Source organism: Agelaius tricolor, unplaced genomic scaffold (genome assembly GCF_023055355.1).
Source record: "Agelaius tricolor isolate 1412-34295 unplaced genomic scaffold, bAgeTri1.0.p SCAF_13, whole genome shotgun sequence".
NCBI classification, from domain to species: Eukaryota; Metazoa; Chordata; class Aves; order Passeriformes; family Icteridae; genus Agelaius; species Agelaius tricolor.
The window spans coordinates 18,694,540-18,716,721 of NW_027269273.1; the positions used below are offsets into that span (position 1 = coordinate 18,694,540).

General features: G+C 40.6%; 1 protein-coding gene across 5 annotated transcripts in view; it reads right to left on the reverse strand.

Moving 5' to 3' along the window:
* Nucleotides 1–22,182, reverse strand: part of MARCHF8 (membrane associated ring-CH-type finger 8) — an 88,343-nt gene that overhangs the window by 43,704 nt on the left and 22,457 nt on the right. Inside the window, exon 4 of one of the 5 annotated variants that reach the window (XM_071439035.1) lies at nt 4,904–4,985. The exons of the other annotated variants lie outside the window; for them this stretch is intronic. Coding sequence (XP_071295136.1) covers nt 4,904–4,985 — 82 coding nt within the window. The remainder of the gene's footprint in view (nt 1–4,903; nt 4,986–22,182) is intronic. 5 annotated transcript variants of the gene reach the window in all.

A 22,182-nucleotide genomic window follows, 5' to 3' on the forward strand; every position in this document is an offset into this window, starting at 1 on the left:
GACAATTGCCTATTTTTGACCTCCTCCAAATGTTCTAAGATCGTCATGCAGGGCCAGGGTTTCCCCATTGGGGCTGGCTCATTGCTACTGCATCTGACAGGACCCCTGTGCTTTCAAAATGCTTTGTAGTCCTTTGACATAACTCACAGAGAAGTAGTTAAGTGGCATGCAAAGTGTTATTAACAAATATAGAAGGTATGACTGAGTAGCTGTAACATTTGTGGTCATGCTACATATGACAGAGACAATTCTCTGTCAAACCACTCATCACAAAAGCCTTACCTATTTGTGCCATCTTCCAATACATTTGGGAGGCACTATTATATGGGAGATGGTATGCCAACTTTTGACACATCACATAATTACATGCCTCCTTTTTTATTACTCCCTAAGCACCTCCTGCTGAACACCACCACAAGGTGCTCTAGTCCAACCTGGTACAGCAGTTCCTATGTTCTCAATTCTAGCTATGGTCTTAACTTTGTTGACAACTTTAATACTTCGATTATCCTAAGTGTAAGGGGCTCTTTGAGTCAGTTCTCTGGATTAATCAGCATTCATGAGATATGCATTTAGTGTGGCAGGGGTCAAGAATACATTATCTTCTACTCCCATACAGGAGATGATTCTCTCCAGAAAGTGAATTTAGTAAAAAATTTTAATTTAGTAGTAATTTCTAGTAAAAAATTACCAAATCAGAAAAACAACAATACATGATAGGAAGAGAACAGGAAAAAAGAAATGCCACTAGTGCCTCAAATAACTATAGTGCAGAGATGCAGTCAGACAAAAGTATCCCAGGATGACACTATAAAAATGACAAAATTAAACCAAATTCCCCCAATCCCAGACTGCAATTGTTGCTGTTCCTTCCTTCCTGACCTCCAGTTTCTCAGTACTTTCAAGCTGCCAGCCTTCACTAGCTTCACACAAACACCTCAGGGAGCACAGGAAAGGCACAGTGGCTAAATCTCTCTGCAGAGTCCAGTGCAGAGGTGGTCTGACTTGGAGAGATTTAACTGGCCTATCCGTATTCACGATTTTATATCTCAGTCCAAGGTCTGAGGTCATCAGCATCAACAGGCCAACATTTACAAATGGTGTTGAAATGCCTTTCTGTTAGCTTTAAGCTCGGATGTCGTGTGTGTCTGCAATCATCTCACTTCAGGATTGTTCTCTAAACACTGCTGAAGGTCAAATACATGACCAGGTAGGTCCAAAGCAAAACTGCAATGACTATCATTTATTATATTATATGCAAGACATCAAAATGCTACTTCACCTCCAGTCTGTTCACTTGCTGTTACTTTAATATGAATGCACAAATAAACTGGACCAAACCTGAGCTGTGCCAAGACAGCACATCACTCAGCCCTTTACCCAAGACTTGCTCGGAGAGAAGCAGCTGCAGCTTGGCACATCTCTGCACTAATGTGCTCATTCAGCTCTTAGACTGGGCTTGTCTGTATTGACAGTCATGTCCTGACTCACTCGAGCTGCACTCAATTCATGGAGATGCACATGGCTGCCTGCTATCCCTCTGCCTCCACCAAACCCTACACAGCTCACATCCCCACTGTATTTCTTCCCATTCTGCAGTCACTCCCAGGAGGGAAGAAACGTACAACAGCATTTCAATTGTTTCTGCTCAGGTATCAGAGCATCCTGTACCTTTTGGACAATGAGATGTGGAAGTTTGGGGAGCTGTGGTGGGGGGAAACAAGAACAAGTGTCTGTCCCTCCTTTCACTGACCCTCCCTTGTAACCAGTGGCCGAGACATGCCGATGATGAAGAGGCCAAACCCATTATAGTGTTGAGGCTGAAGCACAAGGAGATGATGATGGCATCCCTTTGTCCTCCTCCACCAGACCCAGGTGCAGAGATCTCCACTCTGGCAGGCTGCCATCCTCAAGGAGGTGCAGAGGACCCTCCCTTCTGCAGCCTCACCACTGTTTCTCCTCCCAGCCACACCCATGGGAGGAAAGCCGTCACTGTCATCCTGTGCTGCTGGCAAAAGAGGGAGTCTCCCCTGTTTCCTACTACTTTTCCCAAGGACATCACAAATTGATTTAATTTAAATGCTATTACAATATGATGCTGCTGCCTTTATATCACATAACTAATAACTCCTCTTCCATGTGCTGCTTTAAGACCAATATAAGCGCACTCTTCATTTCAGTTTGTGACATTTCTTGCTGCTGTTAAATAGGGAATATTTCTATTGCATTTCTGATTCTTCCATTAGAAGCCTTTATGTTCCATTACAAAGAGACACTGAGATAGGAGATGAAACTGGTAAGGAGTTTTATCAAATAAGTCTCAGCCCTGCTGCTTGCCACAGCCTGAATAGAGGGTATGTTGTTTCCTATTCTGGTTTGATTCCAGCTCTTCACAGTGATCCACAGAAAAATAACAAAAATTTGATTTCTGCCCCTTTTTGTCCTTTTTTGCCCTTTCTGCCCTTATTTATTACCTTTTTTTTAAATGTTCAGTACAATCTCTCACCTTCCTGTATCTCTAAGTAATGCCTGAAGTGTTCTGTTCAGTCAAAATATTTTTCTCACTCTTAGCTGATAGAGCATATCTTAGGCAAATTTGGAAGATATTTTAATCCAGAACAATTCTCAGACATGTGAAATTTTATCATCATTGTAACATGGCTTAATTTTAAAAAATTTTAAAAATCAGAATAAAACTTCTCTTCCCAAGACTGAGATTTTATGATCAACAGCTCATCCATATGATTTTATGATCACAGTCCATCCAGATCTCCCCATCTCAGTCCATCTTCAGCTTCTTGAAGATTCTGATGAATTTCTGAAGCAAGGGCATAAGGCCAGCCACTTTCATATGACACATCAAATATGACACTTTCACCTGGGCCCAAACTGGTTTAAGCCAGGGTGAACATGTTTGAGTCCTCCCTGTGCAAACCATGCTGTAATTGTAATTTTGTGCTACAGTGATAGTATTAGATAGTATTTGATTATAAAAAAGAGTTAATAAAATCAGTTGAGTGGAGGCTGAGCACAGATGAAATTTGAATGTGGATAGTTGAAAAAGAACAACATGGAGACACTTATAGAAAACCTAATTTTAAATTATCAATATATTACACAAGCAAGTGCAGAAATAACTCTTTCTTCCCCATATCCTGATGACTAGATAAGATAACTCTGGACTCTAGGTGTAACTGAGCTGCAGAACAGTAAAATACACTTTGTTTAAGAAACCCTTAAGTCACATAATCGTGACTACATCTCCACTGACTTCAGTCAATTAACTGAATGCACAAGACCTTTTAAGTCAAATAAAATCAGATAAATAATTCTACTAGCCAGCTTCCATGAAACAAGGATCTTACACATTGAAAGGTCATACATTTAGTTGTAAGAGAATATTAGACTGCCAGCTCTCTATCTTATGGCAAATATTGAAGCATCTGCAAAATTCAAGTAGGAGAGCAATTCTCAGTGTATGCACAGCATATAAATTTGAAGTACTTTCACACATAAAGTCAAAGCAAGCTTTTAAAGTTTTAGAGTCAACATTTCAACTTATTTAGGACTACCAAAAGCATACATGTGTCCTCCTACCAAAGCCACAGACCAATAATGTGTGGGACAAAATCCTGTAACTCCCAACTGTTAAAAGGCACAAAAGAAATGTCACTAAATAACATTCTTGTGTACATGCAAATTTTATTAGGTGATAAAGTCATCTTGGTAGACAACATACTGGCAGGCAGCATACATTTAAGCTCCACCAAAAACATGTGACCATTAATCTCCTTGAGGATTTCACATAAAGCTGACAATTTTTGCTTCCACCAGCAATGCTTATTTACTTCAAGCTAGCTTTACTTATGGACTTCAAGCTATCATTTTGAAAAGAAAACAACTAATCTGCACAGCAAAGCACCATTTTGCCCTGGTTGTCTAGCACTGACTCTTGATCTTTGCACTGTCAAGTTTATCAGCCCACTAAAATAAATAAATAAACAAACAGATAGATAAATGCCAATCTCCCCAAAGCTCAAGCAGATCCCCAAGAGGAAGGACACAAACCCACGCAGCACAGCTCGCAGCCAGAGGCAACACACACAAAAGCACACTTCAGACAAACAAAGCAAATAACATTTGAACATTCTTGCCAAATGAGATTATGTGTTTGTGTACCTCCCTCTCACACACATGCACAAACCCACACATTACACAGCAAATAATGCTCACAGAACAGAACAAAGACCCTTTGTTATTGTTCCATAAGGTTTTGCAAAATCCCCTTCTTTGTCTAAAACTGAATTAACAGTATGGCTAGAGCCTTAATAATTTAAACATACAAAGCTTGCAAAGACAGACTATGGATTTCTTTTAGAGCAACTGGTAACATTAGAAAATGCAGATATGCTTTGAGAACAGAAGCTCCTATTTACAAGCATCTTTATTCAGCAAATTAAAAGTAGCAAATATTGCAGCCATTCAAACACAGGCCCTCTGAAAAGACACATTGGAGCTGAAGGCTTATCACCTCCAGCTGTGTTTTAACAGACTCTCTTAAGGTTACCTTCCCCCCAAACTGAAGTGCTAAATAACCAATAAAATTAAAAAGCTACCTTAAAGAAAAGCAACTCAAAAATTTCCAAAAATCAGCAAGTTGTCTCCCTATTTTTAAACGCCAGCACCTTTAGAAGAATGTCAGTGTGAATGAAGGAAACATGCTAAAAGAAAATAATGCATCTTTATAACTAGAACTGAACAAAGTATGACACAAAAAAGGATCATTCAGGTAGCACTCTAAGGAGGAACCTCTCCAGCCTTCTCTCTTGACAGAGGCTGCCCTGACACACATTTATCTTGCAGGGCTCAACAGCATCCCTCTGCTGACAAGACATTCTCCTACCTGAAGCTTCATTTTCCAGCATGAATGCACGTGTGTATCCTCAGTGCAGCTTTTCCTGGTTGCATGACTCCTGTTGTTCAGACTAAAGAGACAGAGGGGTTTAAGCAGAGCTGCAGTGTGCCCTACATTTGGTTGCAGATGAATAGAAAGAGTTGGTGCAGTACTTGCCTGGGCTTGTTTAAGTCGCCTAAATAGAAATACTAGTGTAGCTTAAACTAGACTAACTACTTCCTCCAGCTGATTACAGTGAGAAGAGCTTGTGATGAATAATGCATGAGAGCTCCTATGTACATGCTCCATTCCTTGCAGCAGCTGATGTCCACCTCTCCCTGCTTCCCCAAAGCAATCCTTAGCAATTTTTGTGCTATGAAGCATAACAATCCTCCAAATGTCCAAAGAGCAAGGAGGATGACCCTTCCAGATCCATTTTCCTTCCTCATTAGTCAAATACAGCTGGTGATTTTCTTTTTTCTTTAATAAAAGTGTACACAGCTACAAGTCAAAGAAGGCATGATAAGCACAGAATCACGTCTCTGGGACAACATAACACTTGTAAATTCAGTTGCTTAATAATTAGTTTTTCTTAAGGGCTGTGATGCAAGAGAAGCTATGTAAAGATGAACACTGAAGACAGCAAAAGAATGTGACAGACCAGAAAATAATACTGCACAAAGAAGGCGGAAAAAATGCTTACTGCAGTTGGCGAGTTCAGTTGCCTGTTTACAGAAAAAAAAATTGTTCAGGAGAACTTAGGGGGTGGATTAATATGGGGGACAAATTCACATGGTTATTTCTCTTAAGCAAAAACTTTTGCTGTGTCAGTAAAATTTTTCAAGTAAATTACAAAAATAATTTCAGGTATTCCAAAGAGTGAAAAAACAGAAAAGTAATTTGCAGGTAATTTATTTGCAAACACAGTTACTGCAATAGCTAAATGTTACTTGTAGATTCAGGTCTATTTCTCAGAATTATTTTGTTTCAATTTCATTGTTAGATACGCATCAAGTTATCTGGCATTCCTGTATCAGTTACCCACTGCAATCCGAGTGACACTGCTGTCCAAACACAACTGACAAGGCTCTCAAAAGCCATTAGTTTCTTGTAAAGGAAATGTGGCTTGTCAGTCTCCCAGGCAACAAGAGTTAGGACCAGAGGAAATGGCCTCAAATTGTACCAGAGGAGGTTTAGATTGGCTATTTGGAAAAATTTCTTCACCTAAAGGGTTGTTAAGTGTTGGAACAGGCTGCCCAGGAAAGTGATTGAGTCACCATTCCTGGAGGTATTTAAAAGATGTATGCTTAGGGCTGTGTTTTAGAGGTAGACTTAGAAGTGTTAATCACTAGACACAATGATACTGAGATCTTTTCCAGCCTAAATGATTCTATGATTTACAGTGAGAGAGCTCATGCAGCTTCCTAAATTCTAAACCATGGCTCTTCAGTTTGGGCATAACTTAATTCTCTAGACAGCTCTGAAATCACATGTCTCAGTTAACATCAAAACTAAAGAGACAGCTCCTGCTTTCTACCTCCAATTCACACAAAAGATGAGAAAGAAAAGATGAAGACAACAGAGACTAGAAACAGAAAGGGATATTCAAAATATTAGAGTCATCTGAAGCTCAGTTATGACTGCTTGTTACCTTGGAAGGACTCCTGTTTCACCTTGGCTAAAGGTGATCCTCCTACATGGATCAAAGCTCATAAACTTATCAAACTTATGTCTCTCTAGATGACATTATCCAGACAGTTACATTTATTGTTGTGCTTTTGCTGTGATACCCTGTGATCTCAGGAATATGATACACACACCACAAGGCACAGAAGAGGATTTACCTTTCCATCAACTGCACTTTTTTTTTTTTTTTTTTAACAGACCAACTCCATCTTTTTACCCTCATCAGTTCTTGCCACATTAACTTCTAAACTGAAGTTTTCAGAGGACTGCACCCCATTCAAAATGAAGTTTTACCACAAAATTACATGGTACAAATCTGGTGGCTGTAAAAATACTGTAAAAATCATCACTGTAAAAATACTTCATTTCTTATGTTCTCCCTCTTACTCAAGGTCAAGGACAACACCCTGAACTAGACAGACCTTTTGTCTCATCCAACACAGCTGGTCTCATATCCTGTGCACTCAGTAACACAGAATACTCCTTGTAAAAAAGAAAAACTCCAACGCAAAATCATATCCACATAAGCATTATCAGCTCTTGGCTGATATAACAAATGTTATGGAAACACTTCTCTTACCAATATCTACAGATAAACAAACCTCAAGGAGGCAAAGTATCTTAACATTTAAAAACTGAGGCCTTAATGTCTTTCTTCAGGCTCCTCCATTATGCTTTAAAACATGGAAACCAAGAAGCTTCCAAAGAATTAGCAGGGCTTCCTATGGCGAGAAAGCAGGGACTCTGCACAAATCCAGCCTTGTACACCAGGTAAGCAATCAGGCTGCCCATGACAGATGCAGAACTACTTTATGGAGAGAGCTTCTGTCTCTGCAAAGGAAGCCAAAAGGGCTACATCTTTTTAGCAATCAAACTTCTGCCTTAGCTGAACTTGGGCTGCTGTAGATTCACTACCCAGACGTTTTCTTTCATATCTACAAGATATTGTTGAATTCTGAGAATTTTTTTTCAAAGGCTCTAACTCTGAGGCTAATGGACATGATTTGCTGGAGGGGAGGGAGAAAATCATGCCATAAATATGCATTTCTAAGGCTTCTATAAGGGGAAGCATGTTATCTAAGCTCAGTTAAAAATTTCACATTGCCCTTTGGATATTTACCCTCTTCCTCTTCGTACTTCAGGAGGCTGGGTGAAAGGTTATGAAGGCTGGTTTCTAAATTCAATAGGTGTATTACTACCATTACAAAGAATTATGCAAACACAACAAGCTGGAAGAGAAATACAGTGTAATTACGTTCTGCACCAGTGTTACACCAGGGAACTCTCAGCAGAACTATGTGTGCACCTGGCCCACAGTACTGCCCCCATGACACCAGGTGTTATGTGTAAGTTTCTGGGAGAAGCAAACCAGAACATAAACAGATGAGTGTGACAGTAATTGAACACATTTTATTATTGCATACCATTTCTTAGACCATTCTCTCCACTGCATATTCAACTTAAAATGTAATGAGAGAATTAAAGCCTATCTGCCTTCTAAAGAGGGTGCTTCACAGGATTTACCTAAAAAAAGAAAAAAAGTGTTTTCCTAAGTTTTTAAAGAATAATGAGCTTAGCCAGTTTTTGAATTCATCCATTCATTTGACATCATGGGGTTTGCACTAAAAAACTGCTTGTCCATTTATAGACACCCACTCCCATACAAAACCTCCAGTTTCTAGGTATCAGAGCTTCTGGAAAAAAACCACATTGGAAACAAGAATACTGAAAGTCTAAAGCCATGTGGCAAACAACTCTGAAGTGACTTGAGTTCATGGATTTTTTTAAAGGGACGTGCGACATTTGACTACCTAGAGTTAACATACTCTTGAGTCTTGCATCCCAAAATAAAGGAAGCTACTGCTTGGGTTTTTTTCCAAAATACTGCAATCTAACCAATGTGTTAAGTCTTATGTTTGTGAAGCTAAAAAGAGCAGCTTAAAAATTAAAGGCATTCAGCAGAACAGCTTTATATTTCATTTAATATGAGCAACATTTTGTAGCATTCTCCTGTATGCCTGAATAATCATGTTGCCAGTGTGAAAGGAAGAGATGCAGGAAAGGCCTCACCACAGAACAGTGCTTAGCAAAATTATCTTTCATTCATGTGCACTTAATAGGTGAAACTTGAAATAATGTGTGTAAACTCACAGACATATCACTTCATTACATGCTTATGCTAGGGGCCAAGCTGAATAATTTTGGTTAAGTATTTAGCTACTGGCTGGCCAGTTAATTTTACAGTCAAATTTGGTAGTCTATTTAGTTTCTCCCGTTTTTAAATAACTGCAGCCTCCTGGGGAAATTCTCTACTAAACCATCTGCTCATTTCCTATAAATCCTCCTTTCAGACCTTACACAAATTTCTGAGCTGCCAATCAGAACTTCTTTGATGTCTGAGTGAACAAAACCCCAACTATTCTGAATTAAAACCTGCAGTACAAAGAGATTAGTTATCCCTGATCAGTAAAATAAGAGCAGTGAGCGGGTCAGTTCTCTGCAGCACACCTCAAGCAGCAGATACACTCTTAGTGGATGAGAACTGATGGTTCTTCCCTGGCCACAGGACAGTCACCAGCCAGGGGCAATTCACCTCACATTTTCAGCCTGTTAATCCCTCTGGAGCGTCTGTGTGTCCAAGCATCTTGTTTGCTAACATCTCAGCTGGTACTGCCCAGGAACAGCTGATGGGTGTTTCCCAGGCCTAAGCTCAAAGGAGGGTTGAGGGAAGGGAGAACCAGCTTGAATGGCAAAAAGTGTAATGGGAAAAGATAGCTTAAGGAGATGTTAAATACCAGGCAGTGTTTCCTGCCTGTGCATTCCCATAGCCATGCTTGTGCAAGCACTGCTCTGCTCTTCTCTGGCTTGTGAAACACTGCAGGCTGTGCAGATCCAATGGTACACCAGACATCTTCCAAACAAACAAGGCTGAAGGGAATTCCAGCAATCAGGAACACACTGAACAAGCTAATGAACTTTGATCCTGCAGATGCTTCTCCAAGTGCATGTGAATTTCACAGTAGAAAAAAGTAGTGAAGAATTTATAGCCGTTTTTAATTAAATTAGCACCAGTCTCCAAACTGTACCAAGTGTTAACAAATTCCACATAAGCCACTCTTCCAACCCATGCTTCTATGGAAAAGGCACAAAGACAGCAGTTCCTGCTGGAAGGAGCTGACTTTTGTTGATGCCTGTGTCTTACTCAAATACTGCAACAGGCAATTCACAATGCTGCAAAGCAATTAAGAGCTGCTTACCCAAGTACTGTGGGTGTTAAAAAAGCAACTATAAAACAAGAGTGGGGTATAACAGTAGGATCTGAAGAATTTTTCACAAAAAGTGTTAAAAGACTGACTATAGAAAAAAAAACAAAACAAAACCCACCAAAAGTCCAAATCCACAAGAAACAATTCAGACTATCAAAAACTGGATGGTTGAACATGAAATGGCCAGCAAGTAAGGGGCATATGGGGCTCGGTAAGGCTTTTATTTCCCCTCACATCTACATTTTTGACTCTGTTTTGCTTTTTGGCCCCATAAAATAGAACGGAGTTCAGACCAGTGCACTGCACACAAGTTCTCACCCAAAAAAACTGCACAGGCAGGAACTAGTTAAGTCACTTTCATGAACATTTGAGAAATCTAGGAGAAAAAAGTAAAAAACCAGAACATTGCTGTGAAGAGGAACTGTATGGGCTTCCTCAAAAGTCTCTCCAAAAAATCCCCAAAACGACAACGGAAAACCAAAAACCACCCCAAAAACTCACCCCAAGTAATAACCCATCAGATTAAAAAAATCACAACAGCCAAAACCCACCCAAATATGCAAGAAGAATTCACCAGAAGGAAGACAACAGGCCAAGGGGTTTAAGGTTCTGATCATAAACCAGAACATCAGATTTAGTTATTTCTGTCCTAATGACTCCACTGAAAACCAGAAAGGCTATAAAAATGGGTTGATCTCATCTGCCTGCCTTCACTCTGCAATCCAGAGACTTGGGTGTACCTCAGGTTTACTACAGGTAGGCAGAGAGAAGTCAGTGTTAAAAAAAGGACTTTAACAACGTACTTCTTGTGTTCCAGTTGGGTACCCCTCCATCATTCTTGGGACAGATGGGAGCACCAGAGCCTGCCACCGAGTTCCTGGTGGGAGATGTGTGAGCAGTGAGACCACAGGGAACATCTTCTTGAAGAGGATAGACCATGAGAGTGCATCTCAAAGGGGGTGAGAGGAAAGATACCTGGGTTTAACTGGATGAGGTGCTGCGGGATGGCACTTCTAAAGTAGTTCCTTTAAATGAGCAGCAGTAGCACCAGAGGTAGAGAGAGGTCAGAGAGAAGCCTTTAAGGAATTGCTGGGTTATAGTAGTTATTATTTATTTTCTAGATGTTTACAGGTGGGCTTGTGTTTCTGACTGAAACTAACCAAGCTGCTAAAATATTTAGACCTAGATATCAGAACTCTTGAAAGCAAATATTTGAATCTGGAGATCTAGCACAATCAATACAAATTTCTGATCAGTCCTGGGGGCAGCATGAGGATTCCTGGCAGTTTGGAAGCAGAGCAGCAGGGCTGGACAGAGGCTGAAACTGGGAATGCTTTCAGGAGATAAGCACTGCCACCAGTCATGCTCAGCATGGGACTGGCTGGTCTGGGGGCAGTTCAAAATGCTCGTAAACCTAGGAACAGCAGCAGTGCTCTTTGTTGCATCTACATTCAAGAAGAAACAGAGGTTTGTAGATGATAAGGGGAAGAATCACAGGAATGTACAGTCTGGTGTGAATATGATCCAGCTGGAACTGAAGCTCTGAGGGGACAGGATGTCTCTCTTTCTCCCCACCTGCATTTATGGGAAAGGACCAGCTTCCCATGGAAACTGCAAGGTCCTATACACTTCACTCAGTTCATTCCAGTAACCATTAAAATGCATCTTTCAGAATGGCATTAGGTATTCAGGCTCCAAAACACACAGAACAAACACTGTAAATGAAACTCTTATACCTGGGCACAACACCCACTCTTGAAATTCTCCCCACTAACTCTTGCAGAATAAATATCCCTTGCAGCAACCGTGCTCAGGATGTGACTGGGAGGAAGTGCTGCCTTACAGCAATCAGGCTCACCCATCTGTTGGGTGGGGCTTTTTTGCCAGTCTGTTGTCTCGTGTTAACATTTTTCTAAAGGTCTGTTTTAGCTCAGTAGAACTCCCACCTTTACTTTGTCTGATACAGAGGACTGTTTCCTACTATTTCTCTTCTCAAATGTTTCCATCTAAAAATGGAACAAATCATACTGATATGAAACATGTTCCATTGGTGAAGATCAGACTGATGACAGACTTGATGTTGGCCTTCTCAAATTAAGACGTCTCTGCTGTTTCCACAAGATTGGTACTAAACCGGGCATCAGTCAATATTTTCAATAATAATATGGAAATTAATAAATTAATTAAAAAAAAAACAGCATAGGAAACTCTCTGCCAGTTATATATACAGGTGACACAAAGCTTAGCAGGCTGATGAGGCTTACAGACGCTTCACAGATACAGAGCATATGAAACTGATTTGGGGAAAAAAAACCCACAGTACTAAAACTGCCTTTTATTTTCACTGAAGTCACACAGGCTGTGATTGCAAATTATGTGGGTTTCAGCTTACAAAGCAGAAGTACAGTAGAGGATTAGCTGTAGAAAGCTGTAGAGAAGTGACAAGTGAAAATGAGAACCTGAACAGGGTTTGAGGACAGGATCAATGCCATTCACTCTTGCACTAGAGCAAGCAGAGTTTTCAGTTTTCCCTCTGAACTGCCAGGGTAGCATTGGAGAACTGAGAGAGGACAAAAACTGTAAAGCCACTGAAATCCTACCAGCAAGAGCAGCACAGCATCCTTGTAATTAAGACACTTGCTTTTACAGTGTCCCAACCTTTACTTTCAAACAGGACAAGAGAGGCCCCAAAAGGATACCTTTCCATCCCTCATTTCCCTGCCCCATTTACAATGCTGAAGGAAACACTCTATTGGGTAAGACTCCAGAATTTTATCTCTAAGTTTTTAAATAAAGTGAATGACCTCACTTGTTTTCAACATACAGGTCCAAAAGCAGAATTTAAGAGACTGTTTCAATTACTCAAGAAAAAGTTGCTAGCAACTAGCAGGCAAAGCACTTCTGAGCACTGTGATGGTGGCTGGCATGGAAACAAACTACAAATCAAGACAGAAGCTTTACCATTCATCTTCAAATCAAGGCTGGTAGCTCAAGTGCCACTTCCAAATACCATGAATTACAGATTCAATGTACAGGGGTAACTACATGCAACATAACACAGGTAATTCCAAGTCAGATGTGGCCACCCCTGCCGGCCTTCAATGTCACAAACTTCGAAGGAATCATTAAAATAAAACAAGCCATTTTCAACAAAACGGTTTTGGGGATGGGAGGTGCTACTTTTATGTTGACTCTAGCTAGGAATTAGGACAATCAACCCTTTATTACCAGTGTCTAAAAATTACATATCTATATATATATATAGATATATATATATAATGCAGACACAGAATCACTAGGTTGGAAGAGACCTTCAAGATCACTGAGTCCAACCCATGCCCTAACACCTCAACTAAACCATGGCACTGAGTGCCACATCCAGTCTTTTCTTAAACACATCCAGGGATGGTGACTCCATCACCTCCCTGGGCAGACCATTCCAGTACTTTATCACTCTTTCTCTAAAAAAACTTCTTCCTAATATCCAAGCTGTATTTCCCTTGGCACAGCTTAAGACTGTGTCCTCTGGTTCTGTCAGTTGCTGCCTGGAGGAAGAGGCCAATCCCCCACCTGACTCCAACCACCTTTCAGGGAGCTGTAGAGACTGATAAGGTCACCTTTGAGTCTCCTTTTCTCCAGGCTAAACACCCCCAGCTCCCTCAGTGGCTCCTCTCAGGGTTTGTGTTCCCAGCCCGTTCCCAGCCCCTCCCCAGCCTCGTTGCCACCTCTGGATGCACTCCAGCACCTCAATGTCCTTCCCAAACTGAGGGGCCAGAGCTGGACACAGCACTCAAGGTGTGGCTCAGCAGTGCCAAGTACAGGGGGAGAACGTATATACAGACATACAGGCGTGTATGTTCTGATGTGCAGATTAAAAACATACAAAAATAGGCGTTTTGTCTAAAACTAAGCTGTACTCCAACATGCCTGTTCCACTTCTGCATGAACTTCATCACTGTATAGTGATACAGATTTTTTTGCTTGCTGATTTGGAGTAATTACAAGACAAATAGTCAAGTTTTTTTGTATTAATCACAGAAGAGAACCAGCTCAGTCCTATTTCCAGATGTAAGAGAGAAGATACCTTCTTAGATTAAGCACAAATCAGCACTGGCAGTACCCAGTGGTCCTAATTTGCTAATGTTTCCATGAACTACCCTAATGCTTCCTTTCTCACTCCTTAACTTAAAATGGCTATGGTTTAAAGTTCACAGGTATGCAGTAGCTGTGCTTCACTTCTCCCAGATATCCCAACCATGGAGCATGAAAACAGAAACCCCTCTCTTTAGGGGCCACTACCACAAATCTGCCTTGGATGTTTCAGTAACTCTTTTTTAGGCTCCTCTCCCTAAATTCTAGGAAAAGGATAATCTCATACTTTTAAGAATTTGATGTCAATTTATAATTATCACATGAGATATTACATACAATACACTTAACTAATGAACACATCTACACACTAGAGAGTGAATTTAACTTAAGAGTTAGAAAAAAAAAATTACTGACTTTTTAGATTAAAATAGCCGTATTTCTATTATATATCATATCTTCTACATCTGTGAGACCTAAAACTGATTTTCCAAGGTGTAAGTACCAAAGAGTAGGAGATACAATTATCCTCCAAGGCAGTGAGGCACACTGGAAATCTGTGACTCCAAATCCAGCTTTGATAAAGACCCCAGTGGTTATACAAAAAATTCAGATGTACACCCCATTTTATTACTTTAAGGTCTCTGAAAAATCTAAGCATAAGATGCAAGCTTATTACTAAAAATGTTCTAATCTTAAGAATACACCAAAAATTGCTTCCACACTCATAGAAACTGAGTATATAAATATCTGTGCTAAACACACCTACTTCCAATTACCCTGACAGATGCACAATGTGTGTGCAAAGCAGTTGGTGACACTGCCCCAGATTCCTGCCTCCAGGAACACCAGAAATGCTGCACCCTTAAAGAACATGGTGGGAACATGCAGTGCTCACTCAGCACAGGGATGAAGTCAAATGCTGCAGACTCAAGGACAACCCTCACCCTGACACTTACAGCCACCTGTAGTCCAGATGCACAAGGAATCAAATGTGGTCTACATTCAAGCAAATGAAAAAATTATAAACAGGCCACTTGTACTCATTTTCATCAACATCAAAGTAGTGCTTATATACAGGAAGAGAGGACTGGGCTGTAAACAAACTTAACCCTTGAAAAATAGGTGAATTCTGCTCCTTCCTTTGTTTTTGGAATTCAATTCTTGACTCCTAAAAATGAAATTCTGAATTTCAACCACTGACCTCACAGAATACCCACATGGGCTTGCTCAGTAATAGAAGTATGCTTTGACTTGTGGCTGTCATGCAAAACTCTCCATAAGAAATTTCCTAAAACAGGAGCTATGTCTTCTGCCAGAGAAAAACATGTTTAGTAGCAGATGAGAGACCATCACTTCTGGGACCAAGAGAAGCTAAATGAATCCCAAAGGTGGATTTTGTTTCTAGGTGTGAGGATTATTGACTCAGAAGGTTGTACTCCTAACAGCTTAGATTTCAGCAAAGCAGGGAGGAGCAACTTCTGAAGAACAACTTCCCCTGGCCCTGTCAAGAATTATTCATACGTGGCATAAAGGCCAAGTAGAGTTAGCTAAGTTCAAGGTGCAAATCTAAGCCTACGTATAATTTTGCTAAAGTTTTAACTATAAACTACTGGGGTGCAGGGTTTAAGGGGAATCAGCAGCTTAAAACTAGACACAGTTTTAAAACTCCATGAGGTTCAAGTACATCAAGGGTACTACACCATGTCCCCCTGGCAGAACTGTTAGTCTTCCTTCTTGTTTCAAAACAACCCAAAACAAAACACCCTAAAAAACAACTCCAAACCCAACCTCCTTTATTTTACCAGGCAAAGAAACACATCTGTCTGAAAGATCAAATCAACAAAGTCATTCCTTATGCATCAATGCATGAGGCAAAACATCCTACAGGAGAAAAAACCATCTGTACTTCTGGGGTGTCTCATTTACAGAAATTACATTTAATGAACAGCGAACTTTAAAAATCAGTTTGCAGGAATCTGACAGCCTCACTTGAAAGAAACAGTATAGCCAATGGATGATGAAAATCACTGCACACTACAATCAAGTCTTGACTAATGTCTTTGTGGAGCTGTGGTGATTTCATCAACACAGGTATTTATATGCACATATACATCACTGTGGGCTCATGACTGACAGACACATCTCATTAGAAGGCAAACAAACAAGCATGCTTCTGCCAGGGAAGAAAAAACATATAAACTCCAAAGTCACGAGCTCACATCCAGCACTCCCTTTATGGAAAGCTGTTGCACATTAACATACACCAGAAACATTAACAGACCTGCAAAACACCACCAAAGCATACATGACTATCATGTAATTAAACTGCATCAGCACTTTTGGAATACAATATTTTCTGAGGAATGACTCTCAGCTTAAGTGAGCTGCTAATAAAAGCCAGACAGATTTTGTTAATGCTGGAGAGGTGGTTTAAAATTCAGGTTAATGCAACTGCTAGAGATCATAATCATTAACTCTAAGTTTCTGGTCTCGAGACATCAAAGTAAGGAGCTCACATGCAATAAGCAAAGTCAAAACAGAGACTGTAAACAAATGAGTGACTATAAGCAAACTGCAAAATCTGAAACTGCCGAAGCTTCTTCTCTAAAGAATCACTACCTAAAACTTTGCTGCTGTATCTACTGCTGTTAGTTTCCATAATGTTTACTGAATTTTTAAAAGAAAGAGTTTTCTTTTTTCCCTCAAAATCCTTTCAGAAACCACTTCCCACACTTTTCCTTTTGTAATTCATCCCCACTCAGCAGCCATCTGCTCCTTTCCTCACACACACATGCTGTACACACTCCAAAACAAACACAATGCAGAATCAAACAGCGTGATCGGACTTTTTTGTTAGGACTGCTCAAGCAGGAGCAGCTCCCTCCTATCCCATTCCCTCCCTCCCACTTCCTGTCTCCTCTCTTCCCCTTTCACTGGGGTTTGCTGGGAAGTAGCATGTGCTAGCTTCCAAGAGTAGGGCTTGAGAGGACCAGCTTCTCACCCTGCACTCAAGCACAATAAGAGCAGAAGAAATTCAGCAAAGTCACAACATTTTGCTGAGATCAAGCAATGCTCACCACCAGGAGGAAGACCTCTCTGCTCTCCACATACCCCACGCCCAGCATGTTCTGCAGCAGAGCTTTGGGCCATCAGCACAAGTGTCTGCAGATCTGGACTCTGGCAAAGCAGACATCTCAAAGGACCTAGTGACAAAGGCTTCCAGCTCCTCAGCTTTTATCCATACACCTGAAGTCCTTTACAAGGCTAGTCAGCAGTGCCAGCCCTCTTTCACAGATGGGAGTCAGGATAGCACAAGAACCCAAAGGATTTGCCCAATGCCATCTAGCAGGTGGTAAAAGAAAACAAATTCCAGATTACAGACCTGCCTTAATTCAGGCCTGGCTTCACGCTGTGTGCTTCTTGACAGTTTTCCAGGTACCAAAGGCAAAGTAAGTCATGCTCTTGCCAGGAACACATGGGACAGTAGAAGAAAGCCCTTAAGCTGGCAAGAGGCAGGAAGAGTGGAAAGTGTAACTTCTTCTGAGAAATGCTTTACGATCCCTTGATAAACACCCAAAGTAAAAACCAAGATTTGAATTGTCAAGAAAGGTCTTCACAATTCCCACCCACTCTGAGCCTATGCCTACAAGAAGTACAGCAGGAGAAGTACATTCTGCTTCTCACAGGAAAGATAAAGAATACTCAGACAAAAACCCTTCCATAGTTAGATGGTTTTGATACAAAGCAAACTTCAGAAAGGAAAAATACCGGCCCCGTGTTAATATATGACATAGCTACACATAAACACACAAATCACAGCACAAAAAATAAAAGGGGTAAAATTCACAAAGGATTTTGAGCCTGGTTGTTTAATGAATGATTTAGTTTAATGGGCAAGCAAAACCAAACACACCCACAGAGAGCCTTACAAAGCCTGAGTATCTGGACCAAATTCAGCCACTGAGAGACTATATTCACAGCTCAAAGTTCAAAAAGTGAATGGAGAAAGTTCAGGGTGCTTCTGTACCTTAAAAACAGCTCTCAAAGTGTCACTTTAGATTCAATAACATAAAGCACACACCTTTACCTTGAGAATACTGATCTATGACTACAAACTCTTGCAAATGCATCAATTGCTTTTTTTCTCTAAGTCCTGCTTTTACAGTAAGATGTGGGTTATTTGAATCAATAGGCCATAGTGCCTTTCCTGTTACAGGATGCAGGAGATCATTACAAAGGCAGAAGAACTGTATGAAGATGCCTCACAATGTGCTTCTCTCACCATAATTCCATCTACACAAATGAGGCACTCGGTATCTTCCAGATGACAGCTTTGAGAAGTACCTGGAGATGTCAGGGACAATCACAGCATCTCTGCTGAGCATGCAGCAGCCAGTAATACTACACAGCACTTAGAAAACAAGAGAAGTGAGGAGAAGGGAGTTTCAGCTGATCAACTGGAATCAGCAAGTTTAAATCTGACTAGAACATTCATCTGCATCTGTGATAACAGCTGTATGATTTTTTGATGACAGCTCAGTATTGATTCCCAGGTTGAGGTTATTGAGAAGGAACAGTACTGTGCCCAAAAATGACTTGCACCAACATCTCATGATCTCTCATTCCATCACTGATCTCACCCATCCCTGATCTGCTTATGAGATCTGCAGAGATCACAGCACCAGAGGCCATGGCTGGTGCACATTTTTAGAAGAGTGGTGAAAAGCTATTGCTGAGGGAGCTTCATTCATTCACTGCAGTAAAACTAACAACTTGTAGCAGACATCAGTCTGCTTCAGGGAGGAAGGCAGCAAGCCCTCAAAAAGACAATGATATAACATAACAAATGCAGAACACCATCTCAATTGCATGCCATCATCATTCCTTGTTTCCCATGAAATACTGAGGGCTGCTTGCTTTTGCATGCACTAGGAAACACTGCTGCCAGCATACAGCCCACCAAACAGGGGAAGGGGGTTGTGGCTTCTCACACACAATAGAGCAACTCTCCCTTAAATCAGGTAAGCATCAAGCTATTCCTAGTGAAGGGTAAGTAAGAAGCTAATGATGGTTATTAATAGCCCTTAAAGCTATCAGTTCATCTGAGTTAAATGCAAGAGTAATAATCCCTTTACAACCTTCCTTATTTTACTGGGGAAATGGATGAAAGTTTCATGAAATATTGCTGCTAACCTCAGATTTCAACTATTTTAAATGTTGAAAATTACATTAACCTGAATCTATTGGGCTCTTATGTATACATATCACTGAGGACACAGACCAGAAAGGGTAGACAAAAATCTTTCCTCGTAACACTTCTTCAAATTCAATAGGATTTTTGCCAGTCTTCCACAGGTATTGAGTCTACAATTCAATCTGCCATTAAGCATGCCTAGGTATTATACATCACTCAATATGAAAAACTGCACTGTAATGACAAAGGTGGTAAGGATTTCTTGCTGTCCTTCATTTAGTTACAAAATAGTAGTCCAGAAAATTTCCTCTCGTAGCAAGAAAAGCTAGAATAAAACCAATCCTTAACCTGAAATAAAAGAGCTACATCTTGACCAGAAGCATAGAAGAGAAGAAATAGTGAGATCTGTACTGTTCAGATTGAGAATTCTTCCTCTGCAGCTCTACGACAAATGTGGATAACTAACCACATCCAAAATTACAAAAGATAGCAGAATATAGAGCATGTTCTGGGAAATTGGAAAGACACTGGTTTTTCAGAGACTGGTGGAAGCTCTCTCTCTTGGCACCTTCATTTTCTGCTGCTGTGCTTCTTGAGCCTTTCCTCCAAAGGACTTCTTACAATGCACGATGTAGGTACCAACAAAGGTCTGGCTTGAAATAGCAAAAATGAAAGCAAGACAAAAATTTCATGTGCTAGATGACACTCTACCTTTATTCACCTTGGCTTTAGCCACAGCTTGTTAATAAACAGGGGAGATATGTACCTGAGTCTGTCAATCTACGAAGTGCACACCTGGAAATGCACTTGGTCTAAGAAGCCTGGTCCTACAAAGCAAACCTACATATTTATCTGTGAAACAGTACTATTGGTTTTGACTGTGGTTCGATTTTCTTCAGATTGTTGAGTGGCTTTGTACAACTCAAAATATTTTAAGACCACAGTGTACACATTTGTTTGAGTAGCTTACTGTTCCTGCAAAGAAAAAAGTAAGGAATTTACTATACTTATTACATAATAAAGGCAAGGTAAGAAAATCATGGTACTTGGCTCAAACTGTGAAATGCTGCAGGTTTTTCTCAAAAACTATTGTATGTTTTTGCAGACATAAGAACTATATCTAGGCCAACTAAAACATAAGGAAATAACTGTGACCTGTATTGTCTAATGAGAACTTATGGAACGGAAATATGAAAGTACTGAAGTTACACTGACTTTGTTCTGGAACACCTTCTTTCTCAGTTCTACCTAGTATCAATCTCTTGTACAGTAGATGTTACCTAGGGCACAACAAGTACCTGCAACTGCTCAGCAGATTTGCCCAATACAGGATCATGTTCAGCTGCATTGCTGCCCTTTATCTTGGAGTTGCTATCTCAACAGAAAACAGGTATTTTGAAACAAAAAACTGATTTAAAATATGGCAAGGATAATCTTGAAATTCTTTTTCTCTTGCATCCCATCTCCCCTTTACTATATTCTTTAAATATGAGCAAAACTCAGACTTGCCCAGTGGGTCTTGACTGCATCCAAGAGTTAACAGGGACTCTGACTATAAAGTATCCTTGAACATCCTAACTGATGCAATATAAAAGTTTAACTGGATTGGTCAAAGTCAGCACATTAACAAATTGATTGCCCTCCAGCTCATTGTAAGATCCAGCATTAAAGGTTAACACCAGAAGCAGGAGTGAGGAAGGGAGTATAAGAGCCAGGCTCATGTGCACAGGAGCAGCCACAGTGTCAGTACAGCTGACAGCTCACCCAGAACTGTTCCAGCTGTAGTTTTGGCAGAATGCAGGACACCTGGAGGTGAATGAATATGCTGATGGGGACAGGAAAGACAAGACTTGGGAAACAAAGTGTTTCCAAGTTAGCCTAATCTATTGCTTGCATGGTCCCACTTCCTCTTCAACACTGCACATATTTAAACAAGTATTCTGTTCTGCTTCTAATGTGCCAAGGCTTAAAAATATAACAGCAACCCAGCAAGGGGAACAATAACCAACATTTCAACTAGTTATCATGAAGGAAACACAAGGGATATTTGTTAACACCGAATTCACTGTGTTGGAAACTAAAAACATGTTTAGAAGAAGAGTTGAGACTCTCACTTGAGCCCACTGCATGGTTAGAGGCTCAAGTTGTTCTGATCTGCCTCCTAATCTCCACTGCCCCAAAGCAGAGTAGTAAATTCACAGCACTGCCCTGTATTTGACAAAGGAGCTGTTTCACTCTCAGCACTTACAGTAACTATATGGGAGAGCACCAAAGGGAGGAAACAGCAGAGCCCTCTTACCCAGGGAGCTGCCCAGACAGTAACTCTGTGTGACAGGTGGGAAGTGACAGATCCCAGCGGACTCCTGAGACAAGGCGCTTGATGGATTGAGAGCATCTTCTCTGTGATAGTAACTTCTTGCCTAGTTCTAGCAACCAAAGGTAGCAGTGTGCCAGCCTAATTAAGAATCTGGTTTAAGAATCTGAAGGGCTAGAATCCATTAAGATGTTACTAAGAAAATAATCAAAACAGCCAATATTAGGACAGTTTATTTCTCCTGGTGACTTTGAAAGGTGCAATCTAGACAGCTATCAGGTGAGATGGGTCATCAGGGGAAATTATCACAACGCATCAGAAATTACTCTTTTACCCTACTCAAAGTTAGTCTTGGTGAATCCCTTACTGTAACATGACAGTGCCTTTCTGGTCCCTTATAGATAAGCTACACCCTATCTGTAATCAACACCACTACAGGTCTCCTCAGAGTTAACCACTGCTGAGCAGTCCACAAAGCAAGTGCTGCAGCTGTACCATAATGTGAACGTTCTCCTGATGTCATTCTATGCTAAAGCTACAAAACCACAAAGATGTTTTTGTGGAACTGACAGATAATATAAAATCAATGCCGCACAGTGTACACTAAAGCACAATGCACATTAAGGTTTTTGGGCTGCGTCAGACACAGTCCAGATAAATAAGGTTCACATGTGAAGATTAGACATGGTCTAGTCTTCTTCACATGCTATTACAAACTGTTAAGTAGAGTATTGAT